Below are 15,745 nucleotides of genomic sequence, written 5' to 3'. Positions count from 1 at the left end.
GTTTTATAGGCTAGCCAGATGCCAAATCCTGCAAGGCTTCTGAGAAATTAATTGGCAGCACTGAATTGTTCCTAAAGAAGACATTACACTATAGTCATGCGAGGGTAGAACTATATATCAAAAATTCAACCACCCCACCTAGCTGTTAGCCTAGAATAATTATAGCATGTATGCTATTGTCTTGATCCACCAAATAGCATGTTCTGAGTGCTCAAACACCTGCATGCAAATAAAATAGGAGATGGCCATCTTCACTGTGTCTTCCACTGGATATTTGTTTTCTCTCCCAAATTCCTTCTAGGAGTTGTCCCAAAATATTCCTCTAGGTTTAGAGTGAAGAAGTGGGGCTTGTTGCTTAGATACTGCTTTGGGAACTACATCACTTGTTCCAAAGCATCCTGTGCTTTGAACACTGACTTGGTTCTTGGTGATCTGATCAGGGAATAAAACAGTTTCCTTTGACAAGCTGAAGCTGAGCAGTCTTACAGCCATTGTTGACAGAATCTCAGTTTTGGCACTTACTTAAGTCTGTAATAGTCTTAAATCAGAACCTTGAACCAGGGACCATCATGTGTCAGCAATGACATGCCCGCTGTCCCCTTCCCGATACATTACTAGTGATTTTGGAGAAGGAGTTGGTTGTTGTTTTTGCATCAGTGTGTAGGACTTTACTAACCTAAGATTAAATCAGAAAATTAAATAGCAAACTGCAGTTCAGATGTTACTGCTAATAGCTTAAATGATCATTGTTCTTTTAACAATGCTCATTTGGTTGAATTTATGCTAATTGAAGGATTTGTTTATGAATTGCATTTCTTGCCCTATAAAATAAAGTGATTGCAAAGGAGCAACTGACACTGGATACTGATCTAACAATGAACAACTGTCAATAAATCATTAAAGTTCAAATGTTTAAATTTAAACAGTCGTTGTTGTAGTAAGAGCTTTGGAAAATAGTAATAATAGCCAGAATTTTTAACAATATGAATAATCCATTAAAAATGAGTATTTTTAAAATGGTTTAAACCAGCCAACCCTGCTGATAACCAGGGATGTAGCCGGGGGGGGGGGGGGGTGGGGGGGGGGGCCCCCCCCCCCTTCAGAAAGAAAGAATGGTGGGGGCCGCTGCTCCGCCACCCCCCAGCCCCCATATAAATGGTGGCCCTTGGTTGGACCCCCCCCCCTTCCTAAAATCCTAGCTACGTCCCTGTGATAACCCTCCTTGCTCATTTTCCAAGGCCCTCAGGGAGCATTGGTGAATGGAACTGGCTACTAACAGTCTGCTTGGTGGGGTATCTGTTTCCCATTGGAGAGGTGTACATATTAAACCAAGTAGTGTCAGCATGGGTAACCCAGGAAGAGATTCATGTTTATGTGCATTACTTGGAAGGAGTCACAGAGATGAGTGCTGAAGAGGTAAGTAGGGAGGATGTTGAGGGGAAAGCTAACAAGGAAGAACTGAAGAATACTCAAATAAGGGGAGAGCTGGACTGCTGAGAGTAGGAAAATAGCTGCCTTCAAGGCCTGAAAGATCTGCTTACCAGGTCTGGCACCTTGTAATTTGACTGGGCCAAGCTACACTAGTTGTTGACCTACTCTGTGGGTGACAGTGGCATAAGAGTTCACATTCTTTGGTGATCCAGAAGCTGCAGCCACAACAGTTGGCAGCAGCAGAGGGATCCATGTGAACTTGCATCAAAGATTCTAGAAATCTGAATCTTTAGAGAATTCAGATGCATGTATGGAATTTCATGCAATCAGTGGTTGGCAGCCTTGCATGCTGACTTGGGTCTTTTTAATAAGTGTCAGGAAACCCACCAACAAGAGCTTGGTGCAAGTTTTCTGAGGCCAATTTTTTTTCCTGAATTCATTCTGTCCTGTAAATGATGTACTTCTCAACTCTTCTACACACACACACACACACACACACCACATTAACACTAGCTTTCTTCCTTTCAGTAATATAACACTGAGCAATGGGGAAAGGGGAACATAATGTTCTATGGTTAAATGAACTGGAGTGTGACCAAAGAAGAGTGACCAAAATGATGAAAGGTCTGGAAACCATGCCCTATGAGGAGAAGCTTAGGGAGCTGCATATGTATAGCCTGTGAAAGAGAAAGTAAGGGGTGACATGATAGCCATGTTGAAATATTTGAAAGGATGTCATATGGAAGAAGGAGCAAGCTTGTTTTGTGCTGCTCCAAAGACTAGGACACAGAGCAGTGGATTCAAGCTATAGGAAAAGAGATTCCATGTAAACATTAGAAAGAAGTTCCTGATGGTTAGAACTGTTTGACAGTGGAATATGCTGCCTCAGACTGTGGAGGAGTCTCCTCTGGAGGTTTTGAAGCAGAGGCTGGATGGCTATCTGTCGGGAGTGCTTTGATTGTGTATTTTTGCATGTCAGAGTTTGGACTGGATGGCCCTTGCAGTCTCTTTCAACTCTAGGATTTTATGAAATTGCTGGTGTTAAGTAACACTTACTGGTCTACTGCATAACAACCCACATTTTTACAGCTATGTCCAGTCTGCCTCCTGCCCACTTGTTTCAGTCAATGCCGACCATCAGATTGGTAGCACTGTCAGTCATGGAATAAGCTTTCATTTTCACTGTTGCCCCTCCGTTTTTGTGGACTTCAGATTTTGAGGACTTTGCTTACTTGTGAGGAGCAAGTGGAGGCGGTTAAAATGGCTGTGCACCCATGGCCACTCACGGGCACATGCCCTCATTCAAGCCTATGGGGGTTGAATATCTACGAGTTTCTGGGTTTTTTTGGGGGGGGGGAGGTCTGGAACAGATCCCCTGTGAAAACGGAAGGCTGACTGTAATTGGGATTGAGAACCCACCCATCTTGGTGGCATAATCTCTTATTCTTATGATTTAGGCCACCTTTACTGCTAGCAAACAATGTTTAATGGGTAAAAGTGGACTAGGTTCTTGTAACATAAAATGTTCTCAAATCCTTTGGTTTGTTTCCTAGTCAGAACCATCCCTTGTTTTTCCAGCTGCCTTACATACATTCTGGAACCTGTTTACTCTCAAGTAGTTATTTTGTCCTTCTGTCATGAAATGTCAGACCTGAAGAGCAAACTCTCATTTGAGGTGTTATTCTGTATAATAGAAAACAGGACAGATACTAGCTTTCAGCGATGTTGTGAATATGCCAGGACTATTGAATTAGAATTTTGGTATGCAGCAGATTTCTTGCTGTTTCAAGAGGCACTATGTCCTATTATCTGAAGCAGTTGTTCCTAGTTCTCATGGTTGATAATAAGACAAGGCAAATATGTAGTGCATGCTAAAAGTTTTGAGTCTGATAGGAAAGGCTTCCTGTCTCTTTCTTTTTCTTTACAGGAAGCATTTTGAAGGCTCCCTTCCCTCTTTTGTTTCTCCTTCCAGCCTGTCAGTATCTGAGGAGTCCCATTCCCTTATCCGGTCTTTACTGCAGCACTTTGCAGTTAGAACATAGCCAGTGGTTTCTAATGATTCCAATGTGAATCTGATCTGAGTTTCACTCTGAGGTTTAAAAGCACTATTCAAGGATGCTGAACCCTGTCTCTGTAATGTTTCAACACCTTGGATCACTTCTTTAAAGTTAGGGCTTAAACCCTGGAGTGGAATACCTGCCCCATCGATATTTGGTGTCACGAGACACCACTAGAAGGATCTTAACTTGCTGTCTTAAATCCTGGTCTGTTACATAGAATAGATCCTTGTGTAATTGTGAGAGAATTCCAACCTTTCGGTTGGAGTAATACTCAAGTCTCAGTGTTTTCAAAGTGTGAGCATGTATATATGTGTGCGGATGTATATGTAGCCATCCCCTATCCGAGCTTTCTCTGTTCTTTGCACTTTTCACTTCGGTACACCAGGTAGAAATACATGTATATGTTTTAGATTACCATGGCTTATTCCATGTGCAGGCTGCTTGGGAAAACGATGAAGTGCATTTGAAGGCAAAAGAGCATATCTCTCTGTAAAGGACCTGGATTGCAGTGGATCTCACCACTCCAGTGCAGTTAAGGTCTGACCCTCACTTTCAGTCATTGCTTCCTGTAGCACTGTCTGTCTCATTCCCTCTTCTATTTAGGAGTGAAGTGGGAGCGGGAAGGCAACAGTGGCTAATGATTTGAAGACCTTAGTCTCTCATTCATACTTAATGTACAAATGATATTTGTGTTTGCTCTTCAGCTGGCACAATAAAAATTAAAAAAACACCAAACCCACAAAAATACTAAAATAACCTCAAATTTTCCAAAACTAATTCAGCAGCAGTATAAACAGGGAAGAACTTAATACCTTGGAGGACAGTTTCTATACAATGCACACTGTATAAAGAGTTGCAAGCTCAGTGAAGGAAATTCCATTGGGTTGATGCCAGAGAAGAAGCCCTCTTGGTTCTGTCTCCATAAAAGGAGTATGGAGCAAAGATTTCCTTAGATGCTCTCAGCCAATGGGTACCAAATGTGTAGCTACTGAATCTTCCATTTTGTCACTGTTTAGGTTTTCTATGTTCATGGCAGCTTCTGAAGGCATGAGAGAAGGTTGGTCCTCTTAAATCAATGGTGGCTGAAGTGCAGCCAATGGGTCACACATAGCGCTCAAAACTCTACAGATTGCAGCAGTTTTGCCCCCCCTCCACATATTCCAGTAAGAGGGAAACAAAGCCTCAGACTGAAAATTGAAACCAGCCCACTGGGAAGAGGCACAGTGGTGAAAACTGGCCTTCTCTGCAGTTACCCACGTCTCCCTTAGGTGATGCATACCTGGAATAATTCAAGTATGTATGGAATTAAGAGTGAGTTGAACCAAGAGATTGGCCCAAATTATCAGTTATTAACGTTTATAGCACATGCCAGCCTTTTGCAATGTTGTTTGCTATTGATTTGCATCCAGGGGAGGTTTAGTTTAATATTGCAGAGGATAGAGCTGAACTGTGTACAGCAGAAATGGAATATGTGTGGCCCTCTGGTTGTTGTTGGACTACATCTCCTATCATCTGTCACCATTGACTGTGCTGGCTAGGACTGATGGCAGATGCATACCGATGGCATCTGAAGGGCCACATCTTCCCCATCCTGTTGTACAGTACACAAAAAGCAAACCAGGAAATTTGAATATTACACAATCAAGACCAAAAAAAATTCTGTAGCTTGCATCTTTCTGGACCTGCATGAATCCACAGACAGTATACAGTTCTGGATATGACTTGTGAACTGTGAGCATTTTTAGGTTGGGCTGATACTGGGATGGGTTTCTCAGAGATAACGGTTAGCTCTTTGGACAGCTGAAATTAGGCTGCCAAAGGTTTGGTAATAAGTTAGCAAGTTCTCTTGGCTCTTTTGGGGCAATGATTATTATAACCTTGTTGAGGTCTGTTTAAATTCTGGCCATTCTGATGACATCTACTGTGTCTCTCAACATGAGACTGGAATAAGACTGAAGCTCTGTAATTCTAGTGTTGACCCTCATCAGCTTACAAGGTATCTAATGCTGCTAAACCAGCAAGATTGTTGGACTGTGAAACCACTGCACACTGCTTTCCCTTGTGAGAGTGACTCATAACTCTTCAAAAGTGGGGTCCTGCCCAAAGCTCTTGGACGTCTGATGATAGACGTACAACATTGGTAGGAGGACTTGCAGATATGAAAACAGAACTGTACAAAGTGGAAATGTGTTTTGTTAGTAAGGAGAGAACAACTGAGAAGGACAAAATAATATTCTTTGTATTAGCCCAGGAGTAGTCGATCTGTGGCTATCCAGATGTTGGTTCAATGCTACTCCTGTGAGCTCTAGCAAGCATAACCAAAGGTGAGAGATGGTAGTAGTGCAAACATCTGGATGGTCAGAAATTGTCTACTCCTGCTGAGGTGAAAGAAGAAGGGGCCAGGTTTTAAAACAGTGGTGAGCAATCTTCGACCTTCCAGATTTTTAGGACTTTAGCTCCCAAAAGCCTCAGCCAGCAACAGAAAGGGATTAAATTAGGACCTGTACTTCAAACACATATCAAAAACATTTTCTAATTCTCTACATTAATAATAATAATACTAATAATAAAAATTTATTTATATCCCGCCCCTTTGAGATCAATTGGGGCGGCTAACAGCAATAAAATACAGTACATTATACATCAAAAATCTACTTCCCTCCCCCTCTTAAAATTATTAAATCAATTATAATTAAAACCAACAAATGAAAACAACATCAACACATACACATTATTACAAAACAGGGCAAAACAGTAAACTACAGTAGCATTCTACCTAAATTTGAAAGGGAGGACCTTGGAGACTCTCAAGAGAAGAGGGTTCCTGAGGCCGGGGTTATTTAATGCTGCTGCAACATAGTGCTGATATCTTGCTTTTATGTTCGTTGGGTCATAGATATAGAAAAATATGTTCTTGCACTTACAAGAAAATCGAAATTGCTTACAGCTGATTGCTTAGAGCAGCAATGTCTAGACTCATCTCTAAATGCTTTAGACTAGAGATAGTCCTGGAAAGGGTATCATACAAGTATTTATGAAACCTCCTCCACTCATTGAGTATGTTGCCAAAGTACTGACACTGTGTGACAATGGACTGCACTTTGGTAATACTAATTAAAGTCTCATGATCGAGGCGCAAAGGTGCACATAGAGTGGGCATGTGTGCATGTGGCAACACAGGTGGGAGCGTACACCCATTGAGAAGAATGGGACTTAAGGTCCCACATTTTTTACTATCTGTGGGATCCAGATCCCCCGCAGATAAAAAAAAGTCACACTGTACAAGATGAATTTCAAATGGAAGTGATTAATGTGTTGCAGCAACACATTGAGAGTTGCATGTAGGGACATGGGTTTTTAAAGAGGTAGGCTTTCTAGAGATTTTGAAGTCAGGGAAATTTTTTTAAAGTCCAGGTTTTTGTAGGAAAACAATTGGGGGCAAATTGAAATATATGCCATACTTACTTCCATACCAAACCCTTATTTTACTGCTTTAGTAACATCAAATTTTTTATTCATAACTTTAGACAGTGTATAAAATAGAAATATTTTGCATATTTCTGAAGTTTAAAAATAGAAACTCCTAAACTTTGTACAAACAAAATTATGAATATACCCTGTACAAAAAAAGAGTTGCAAATTGTTTCACCCTATGATGACTTAATTTTTGCTAAGAATTGGGAGTAAATGAATCAGTGGAGAAAATGAAAACGGAAACCGCAAATATTCTGAGTGTGACTATTGATAATCAAAATGAAGTATATTTGGACACAAACAGTCACAGCCTTAAGAATTGGGCTAGCAACATATTTGGGTGTACAGTTTAGCTCAGTAATGTTACTACTAAATTGTTCAGTAATTTGTTATCACAAACAATGAAGGTCAACCCCAGAATCTATTAAGAACAGAAATGCATTTTAATTTGAGTGTTTTATTTGTCCGTTGGATGCCCAAGAATTATCATTCTTTAATTCTGCAGACAGTCTAACATACAAATCTTGAGTCAGCAAAACCTTGCTTTAAAAAGCATTTCATAGATCTATAAGAGAAATTGTTTAATTGATGTTTCTGCCTGTGTTCCTCAAAATTACCAATTTTTCTATTGGAGAAAAAGAAAAATTATTGTGTGTGTGTGTGTGTGTGTGTGTGTGACTGGGCTTTCCCCCTGAATTTTGTTACTGTAAAGCAAATATTTAGATACTTCTCTTTCTCCTTGCAGAACTCATCATGTATCATTTTTGCTGCAAGACATGCCAGCACTTCCACAGTAAGCTGTTCTTTCATTTCCTTGTGGTTCGTACAGGGAAGATTAATTTGACTCTTCTAAACTCCTGGCTATCTCTAGTCGCCCCTCCGTTTTCACAGGGGATCTGTTCCAAACACCCCCCATCCTCCATGAAAACAGAAATTTGCATATATTCAATCCCCATTGGTTTGAATGGCCCACACGGTCCTGTGTGCAGCCCTGCGCGTGTGCCATGGGCGCACACGCCATTTTACCCAATGGGGCTCTCCCTCTGTGTGTAATCGAGACCACGGACTTGAAGTCTGTGAAAAGAGGGGGACAACTTGTATATCCAGGACTATTCCAGGACCATCCAAAAATAAAGAATATAGAATGGACAATGTTTTACTTGGGTCCCCCTATAGAGAGACTCTAATCCATTTGGCAGACTATTCCTTCCCTCTTTCTTTTGCACTACCTTTTTCTTTGTGACGTTAATATAAATGGTTGAATTATCATTTTGTATAAGGTCTCACTTGATTGTTTTGTTTTCAGAATTTGAAAGATGTTCTTGCAAACATGATCCCTAAGGAGCAAGCAAGAATTAAAAGCTTCAGGCAACAATATGGGAACACAGTCATTGGTCAAATCACTGTGGACATGGTGAGTTTTATTGGCATAGTGGCAAGACTTTAGAGTATGAGAGTATGTAAATATCCTAGTTGTTGTTGCTTGTAAATTAAGTCACTATGTGCAGGCTGCTACCAGAATAAAGGAGTTAAAAAGAAACCTGTGGTTTGCTCCCTCTAATCATTTCTTTGCAAATACTTGTGGGCAGATATGGAGGTTTTTATCAACTAATTAAATGCTCTAAGGGAAGAGTTGAAAAGTGCCCCGGAAGACCTGGAGTTCTTCCAGATGAGACCCGAGACTTATCATGCCATTGTTGTGGTCTGTTCCTGGCAGCTGTCCATCCAGGGTCACCTCTGCTCCCTGTTCCAGAGATATCCTTTGTGGCTGCTGAAAAATGAGACATTAGTATAAAATCTAAGCAAAGGATCACAAAGAAATGGGATGCTCTAAGGGTATTTGTGACACTAGAGCACAACTTAGAAAAACAAGACCATGGCAAAAGGACATGGTTCAGTGCCAGACTGCAGGATTTGCATAGGAACAGTAGCATCTCAAGTGGAAGATCATCTAAGGAGGCAGAAGTAGAAACAACCTCTGTTAAGATCTTTGAGTGCTACTGTCAATCTGAGTAGACAGTAAGTACTGGATTGAGTGAATTAATTGTCTGCTTCATGTATAATATTTTCTTTTGCTATATTAGTAATGAAAATACCTGGCTTCACATGTGTTGGAGTCGCCCTGTGTTTGATACACCAAAGTTATGTTACAGAAGTGGTTCCCAGCCTTTGGTCCTCCATTTATTTTGGACTTCAGATTCGACAAGGCCCAGCCAACTTAGCCAACAGTCAGAAATTATGGGCACTGAAGTCCAAAACATCTGGAGGACCAAAGATTTGGAACCACTATGTTATGGTAAAGTTGATTATATTGTGCCAATTCTGTGCCACAATGAGATGGCAGTAAATACCACACTATCATTGTCCCTTGAAGCTCCTACTTGCTACTGGCTTCAGTCAGTTGCAATGCTGTGCCTTGGTTAGGGAGGTCTGCCACCTAGTTACTGAAGTGGCTAGAGGCTTCAAACGTAGAGGCACATTTAAATTGTGTGTGTGTGTTGTGTGACTTCAAGTTGTTTCTGACTTACAGCAATTCTAAGGTGAACCTATCATGGGGTTTTCTTGGCAAGATTTGTTCAGAGGACATTTGCCATTGCCTTCTCATAGTTAAAGTTAATTAGTGGGTTTAAGAAATAGCTCCAAGGTGCTTAGCTCTAAGATCTTGCTAGTATGCATTACAGGTTTCAGGTGTCCAGGTTGAATGATCTTTGAGCTATTGTTCATGGCAGATAGCAGGTACATTCCCCTTTTATCATTATAGATCAGGATTGGGAAAAGTGTGGCCTTGGGGCTGTGTGAAAACCTCAGGACCCAAATATAAATGCAGCCTCTAAAGGAGTGGTCCCCAAACTGTGCCCTTCAATAGATTTTGGACTTCAGCTCCCAGAAGCCTCAGCCATGTTTGCCAATAGCCTGGGATTCTGGAAGCTGAAGTCCAAAATCCCTTAAGGGGCACAGTTTGGGGACCACTGCTCTAAAGCTACCTGAATCACCAATTTTATTTTTTACCATAGAGGGATTTTCACTTAAATACTATGTCCCAAATGTGTGAAAAAGTGCCAAAACACATTCTCACCCCCAAGGACCTCTCTCTTTTTTTCAGCTGTATCCTGGACAAAATGGTAACCACAATCTGAAGATAGATACAAGTGAAAGGGGATGCAGTTTACACATGTAGGAAGGTTGGGGTAAATTGCCTTCCACCCCATGCACTTGACCACCCTTATTAGAGAGCAAGCAGCTACTTGCTGAGTTTGGTCTTTTGTATTTTATATTTAGTCTTCTGAGTTTGGAGAGAGGCATATGGAGTCTGTCTGTTAATGGATCTAAATTAGAGTTGTGTGTACCCTTTGTTTTGGATTTCTTTTTTTAAGCAAACAGGAATTCTGCATCTGTTGCCACATTCATCAGGCTTTCTGTGAATTGTGGCATGTACACAGCCAGTGACTGTAATAAAATAATGTAGTTGAATGCACTTTCAAAACACTATCTGTGGATGTTACTGATGTAAGTTATTTCTTGGTTTACAGAGACCTGTCTGAATGTGTAAACTTCTGAATTTGCCATTCTGATCATCTATGACCCTTCCAAACAATTCAGCTGCACCATGTCTTGCAGCAATATCCTGCTCTCCCTGTCACAGGGATTAGCAGGAATGCCCCAGCTCTAACCCATTAATCTGCAATTTCCTTCAGTAAATTGCTCTCTTTTTTTTTCTGTGGCTGCACATAAGGGCTGGCAACTCTGCCTCAAAGCTGTGGCAACTCCCAGTTGATAATATTTTAGGTAAATTTAGAAGGCTTTCCCTGTCTCCACCTGCAAGGTAACTAGCATTTTTTAAAAATTCTGTTAATTTGTCAAAATAATTTCACTGATTCTTAAGCTTTGCAGTTGCCTTATTTATTTATTTATTTTCCTTTATCTTCATGGCACATGTAGATGCTAAATTGGCTTCCTGATTTGTATTAGTTGCCAAGTTGTGCTGAGCATTTCCTGCCTTGTTTGTGAATCAGTTCATCTAGTGAATTGGCACCTTGGTGCCCAGCAGCAAAGTACCAGCTGGAAACAGCTGAGCCCTGATGCTTCTTGAAAGCGACTCTGCTGAGGTCACTATTCTTGATAAAGAAGCCAACAGAAAGGAAAAAAAAGTAATTTAACCGAAGCCAGTTTTTAAAGACATTTGCATGTTTCTCCTGCTTGCTTCTTTTAATGTGCTGAAGGGTGTGTCCAAGTAATAAAACTGTCCTTTTGGTAGGCAGAATGGGGCCTTGAAAACAACTCTGTGCCATAAGACACTGAGACTGAAGAACAGGCAAATGGTGCCTGATGTGTGAATGATTTAGGTTGTTGCAAATATTGGGATGCAACAGAGCTTTATCACTTATAAGCAAGTGGAAAGAGTGGTAAAAGATGCCCCACCCCAATCTCCATTGAATTTTGTTTTCTGTGACTTGTCCAATATTTCTGACTTCAAAGGGTGTGTGTGTGTGTGTGTGTGTGTGTGAGAGAGAGAGAGAGAGAGAGAGAGATGTGACTCCAGACCAGGAGGAATATGTATGTAAGGGATAAATATATATACATTTTATGTAGGATGTCAAGACACAGGCTGTCATGGACATGAAATCGTTGCTTTTTTGTAGAACAGTCACCACAACATTTTTTTTTCTATAACAAGAAATGGACCAGTGTATTTATTTGTGGGTTTGAGGGCATTTATTTTCCTATGATAAGGAAGTCTTCATAGTATGTGAGGATGGAGAATATACATTTCTGTAATATAATTGAGTATCTTCAACCATTGACCATCAATCTAGTCAGCTGTGGCAAAAGTCTCAGCAGCTGCGGATCTACTGGTGGGCCCAGGATGGTTGCAGTCACCGATAAATTAAATTAGTATTTCCAAAGCCAGGTGGGAATAACATACATCTGAGTGCAGAAAAATGTGTGACGATGGGCGGCGTGTTGCCTGCAGTTTTTATGGCATTGGTGGTTCTGCTTTGTCCATTTGAGATGACTTGCATGTGGTAGTGGAGGCAGGTTTTTCCACTTGACTAACTACTGTAGTTCCCTTTGTCCCCAGGTCTATGGCGGCATGAGAGGTATGAAAGGACTAATATATGAGACCTCCGTCTTAGACCCTGATGAGGTAAGGTGCTCCATGCCTTCTAGGAAAACCTATTGATAAATAATTGTATAGGCTTGTCCATGAAATGTGACTTCTTCCTACATTTCTTGGTCATGTTTTTAGGGCATCCGTTTCCGTGGCTACAGCATTCCTGAGTGCCAGAAGCTACTGCCCAAAGCCCCTGGAGGTTCAGAGCCCCTTCCTGAAGGTTTGTTCTGGTTGCTGGTGACAGGAGAGATTCCCTCACAAGAACAGGTAAGGAGACAAAAATATCTCTTTGGTTTGCAGCATATGCCAGAGATAGCCAAGAAACTGCAGTTTATATCTTCTGCCTCAGCAACTCACTCTAGTGGCCCTCAGAACCATTGTGTGACATGTTTTTGTATCCAAGGATAGATGGAGAAAAGGACTGCAGGTGTCTGTGGAGCTGAAGGGGGGTGACAGAGAGCAGGGGAGGGTTCACTGCACATTGGCTCCTATTCCTTATTGCTTACAAAGGCAAGGCATTGCACTTTCTTTGTCCAGGTGAACTGGCTGTCTCGAGAGTGGGCCAAGAGAGCAGCCTTGCCTTCCCATGTGGTGACCATGCTGGACAACTTCCCCACCAACCTTCACCCCATGTCACAACTCAGTGCCGCTGTCACCGCCCTCAACAGTGAGAGTACCTTTGCCCGTGCCTACTCTGAGGGAATCCACCGGACCAAGTACTGGGAGGTAAGTGTAGAGTAAAAGATGAGTGAACCTTTCTTTCTGTAATGAGAGCGGGCAATTTTGGCTCATCAGGTGGCCATTTTACACCCTCACTGTGGGTAATTCTAGCCTCTCCTGATGAAACACGAAGTAACTAGAGGGCAACCTCCACTTCTTCATAAACTATTTGGGCAGGTTGTGATTGTATTTTGCAGAGACAGACGTGTTGAGAGAGTGGCTTGTTTTAAAGGAGAATTGTGTTAAAAAAACAACAGCTAGCTTTCAGGCAGAGGGGAAGGGACTTACAGCCCATGGGCCATGTAATTGCCATCCATTCTTGACAAGTCTACATGAGCTTCTGAGGTCTTGGTTAGAAGGTGGAACATTATGTGTGTGTTTGTGCACATGTGTGTGTAGCAGAGGGGCCCTCCAGATGTTTTGGGTGTCAATTTCCACAATCCCTTCTTATTAATGATGTTGTATTGGACTGAGAAGGTTAAGAGGTGACATGATAGTAATGTTTCAGTATTTGAAAGGATGTCATATTGAGGATGGAGCAAGCTTATTTTCTGCTGCTCCAGAGACTAGCAATGGATTAAAGCTACAGGAAAAGAGATTCCACTTAAACATTAAGAGGAACTTTCTGAAGGTAAGAGCTATTTGACAGTGGAAGATGCTGCCTCAGAGTGTGGTGGAGTCTCCTACTTTGGAGGTTTTTAAACAGAGGCAGGATGGCTAACTGTTGGGAGTGCTTTGATTGTGTTTTCCTGCACAGCAGGGAGTGTGGACTGAGTGGCCCTTGTGGTCTTTTCCAACTCCATGATTCTGTGATTAAAAATGTAGTCCCAAATATCTGGAGCACCATTGCTTTTTTTGTGCAGAGAAAAACACCTTCCAGAGGCAAAGTCTTAAAGGTGCATGTTGGAAAGGAAATGTAGTTGGTTGTCACTACCAACTACTTCAGAATGTTTAAGTACCTTATTTGTATTGAGGAACTATGGTGGGTTACACACCGCCAAAAAGTACATGCTCAGCACGTACTAGGGTTAGGAAGGGGTGTCCTTTCCGGACACCCCTAACCCTAGTACATGCCGAGCACGTACAAAATGGCAGCGTCCATTCTACATGGGCACCACCATTTTGACGTAGCGGATGCTTAGCCTTCACATGTCTCGGCGCCATTGTGACGCTGTAAGTGCGCCAATGGCGCTTTGTGGCTTCATAATGGCACCGCAAAAAGAAGCTGCATTTTGCAGCTTCTTTTTGTTGCGCAAGGGAGCCGCAGTTTGGCAACAAATGAGGGCGGTCTGTAAAGTGCCTATGAAAACTGTTGTTGTGTGCCTTCAAATGTTTTCCAACCTAAGGCAAACATATCATGGGTGTTTGTTTGGTTTTGGTAAGGTTTGTTCAGTGAGATTTTGTCATTGCCTTCTTCCAAAACTGAGAGTGAGTGACTTGCCTATTGTCACCCAGTGGGATGACTGGCCAAGTAGGGATTCAATTCCATGGCCAAGTAGGTATTCAAACTCTGGTCTTCCAGAGTCCCCATCCAACGCTCAAACAATTAGTATACCATGCTGGCTTAGAATTGTGCCACAGAGGTAAAATATAGTTTCTGCTGCACAGTGCATCACTGCTGTGGAATTACAGCTCTGTGGGCCCCTTTTTTCCTCTTTCTTTTGTTGAAAATAAAAGCAAACATCTCTAGCACTAATTGTTAAAAAAATAAAATAAAAGCAAACATCTCTTGCACACGCTGTTTAAAAAAATTCCAAGATAATGCTAAATTAGGAATTGTAGGAAGTCAGAATGATTATAGCTTAAGGCACACCAAAAGTCATAGCACTAGTAAAACTGTGAGGGTTGCTTTACGGTTTATTCGGAACCCTTTACATTAAGTGGACCAAGAAATGGTAGTTTGTCTTATAGTGCATACAGCTGTTGTAAGTACTGTTGAGCATGCCTCATTCTAGGACTGACTTGCTAATGCCAGGTACCAGTAACATTGTCCAGATGGTGGCCAAGGGACATATTCTTCTCTGTCTATACAGATGGTGTCAATTTGCCATGAAAAGAAGGAATCTAGCCTGTGAAGCTTGCTGAGTTCAGACTGCTGGATTCTAGCCTTCTAGTCAGGATCACAGCAACATAACTGAGCTTTACTACTTGAAAATCCTCTAGCTAGCAAATGATAAAAGACAGAGCAAGACAATTTTATATGTGACCTTGTCTATCTGATGCTCAGCATGCAGAATCTAAAACAGTGGCTGCCCCAGTAATATAAGACATTGAGCACAGAAGGAATAGCGAGTAAAACCATATGGGACGCAGGGAAAGCTGTAATAAGAGGTGAACTTATAAAAATGCAAGTAGAACATAGAAGGAGAGAGAAACAAGTAGAGAAACAACTTATGGAAGATTTAAGAACTACAGAAAAGGAATGGAAAAAGACAGGAGACAAAGTACTCAAATATCGAGTAGAAGAGATACAACATCAACTAAAGATAATAACATTGAAAGAAATAGAAAGAAAATTAAAACTAATCAAACAAAAACACTTTGAATCAGGAAATAAAACCGGGAAATTCTTAGCAAGTAAATTAAAAGATTATCATGGAAGAAAAATTACGACGGAACTAATGTATAAAGGGAAAAGATTGACTGCCCAAGAAAATATCTTAAATGCTTTCAAAGAATTTTTTGAAATCCTGTACAAAGAAAACCTAAAAACGGAACAGGGGAAAAAAGAAATATGTAACTATCTAGACAAACAGGAAATCTTAAAACTGGAGGAGGAAGAAAAGACAAGGTTGAATCAACCCTTTACTATTGAAGAGATTAAAACAGCAATACAGAAATTGAAACTTAACAAAACACCTGGTCCAGATGGTTTCACCTCCGAATATTATAAACAAATGCAAGAGATCCTGATAGACCCCCTGAAAGAGACTCTGAACGAAATCAA

At 41.2% G+C, this 15,745-nt stretch overlaps 1 protein-coding gene across 1 annotated transcript in view; it reads left to right on the top strand.

Moving 5' to 3' along the window:
- Positions 1-15,745, top strand: part of CS (citrate synthase) — a 47,704-nt gene that overhangs the window by 14,102 nt on the left and 17,857 nt on the right. The window contains exons 2-6 of the mRNA XM_042451712.1: positions 7,711-7,758; positions 8,272-8,379; positions 12,046-12,111; positions 12,214-12,345; positions 12,616-12,804. Of these exons, the coding sequence (XP_042307646.1) occupies positions 7,711-7,758; positions 8,272-8,379; positions 12,046-12,111; positions 12,214-12,345; positions 12,616-12,804 (543 nt within the window). The remainder of the gene's footprint in view (positions 1-7,710; positions 7,759-8,271; positions 8,380-12,045; positions 12,112-12,213; positions 12,346-12,615; positions 12,805-15,745) is intronic.

This window comes from Sceloporus undulatus, chromosome 2, assembly GCF_019175285.1.
Source record: "Sceloporus undulatus isolate JIND9_A2432 ecotype Alabama chromosome 2, SceUnd_v1.1, whole genome shotgun sequence".
NCBI classification, from domain to species: Eukaryota; Metazoa; Chordata; class Lepidosauria; order Squamata; family Phrynosomatidae; genus Sceloporus; species Sceloporus undulatus.
This window is presented reverse-complemented; position numbering and strand designations above follow the sequence as displayed.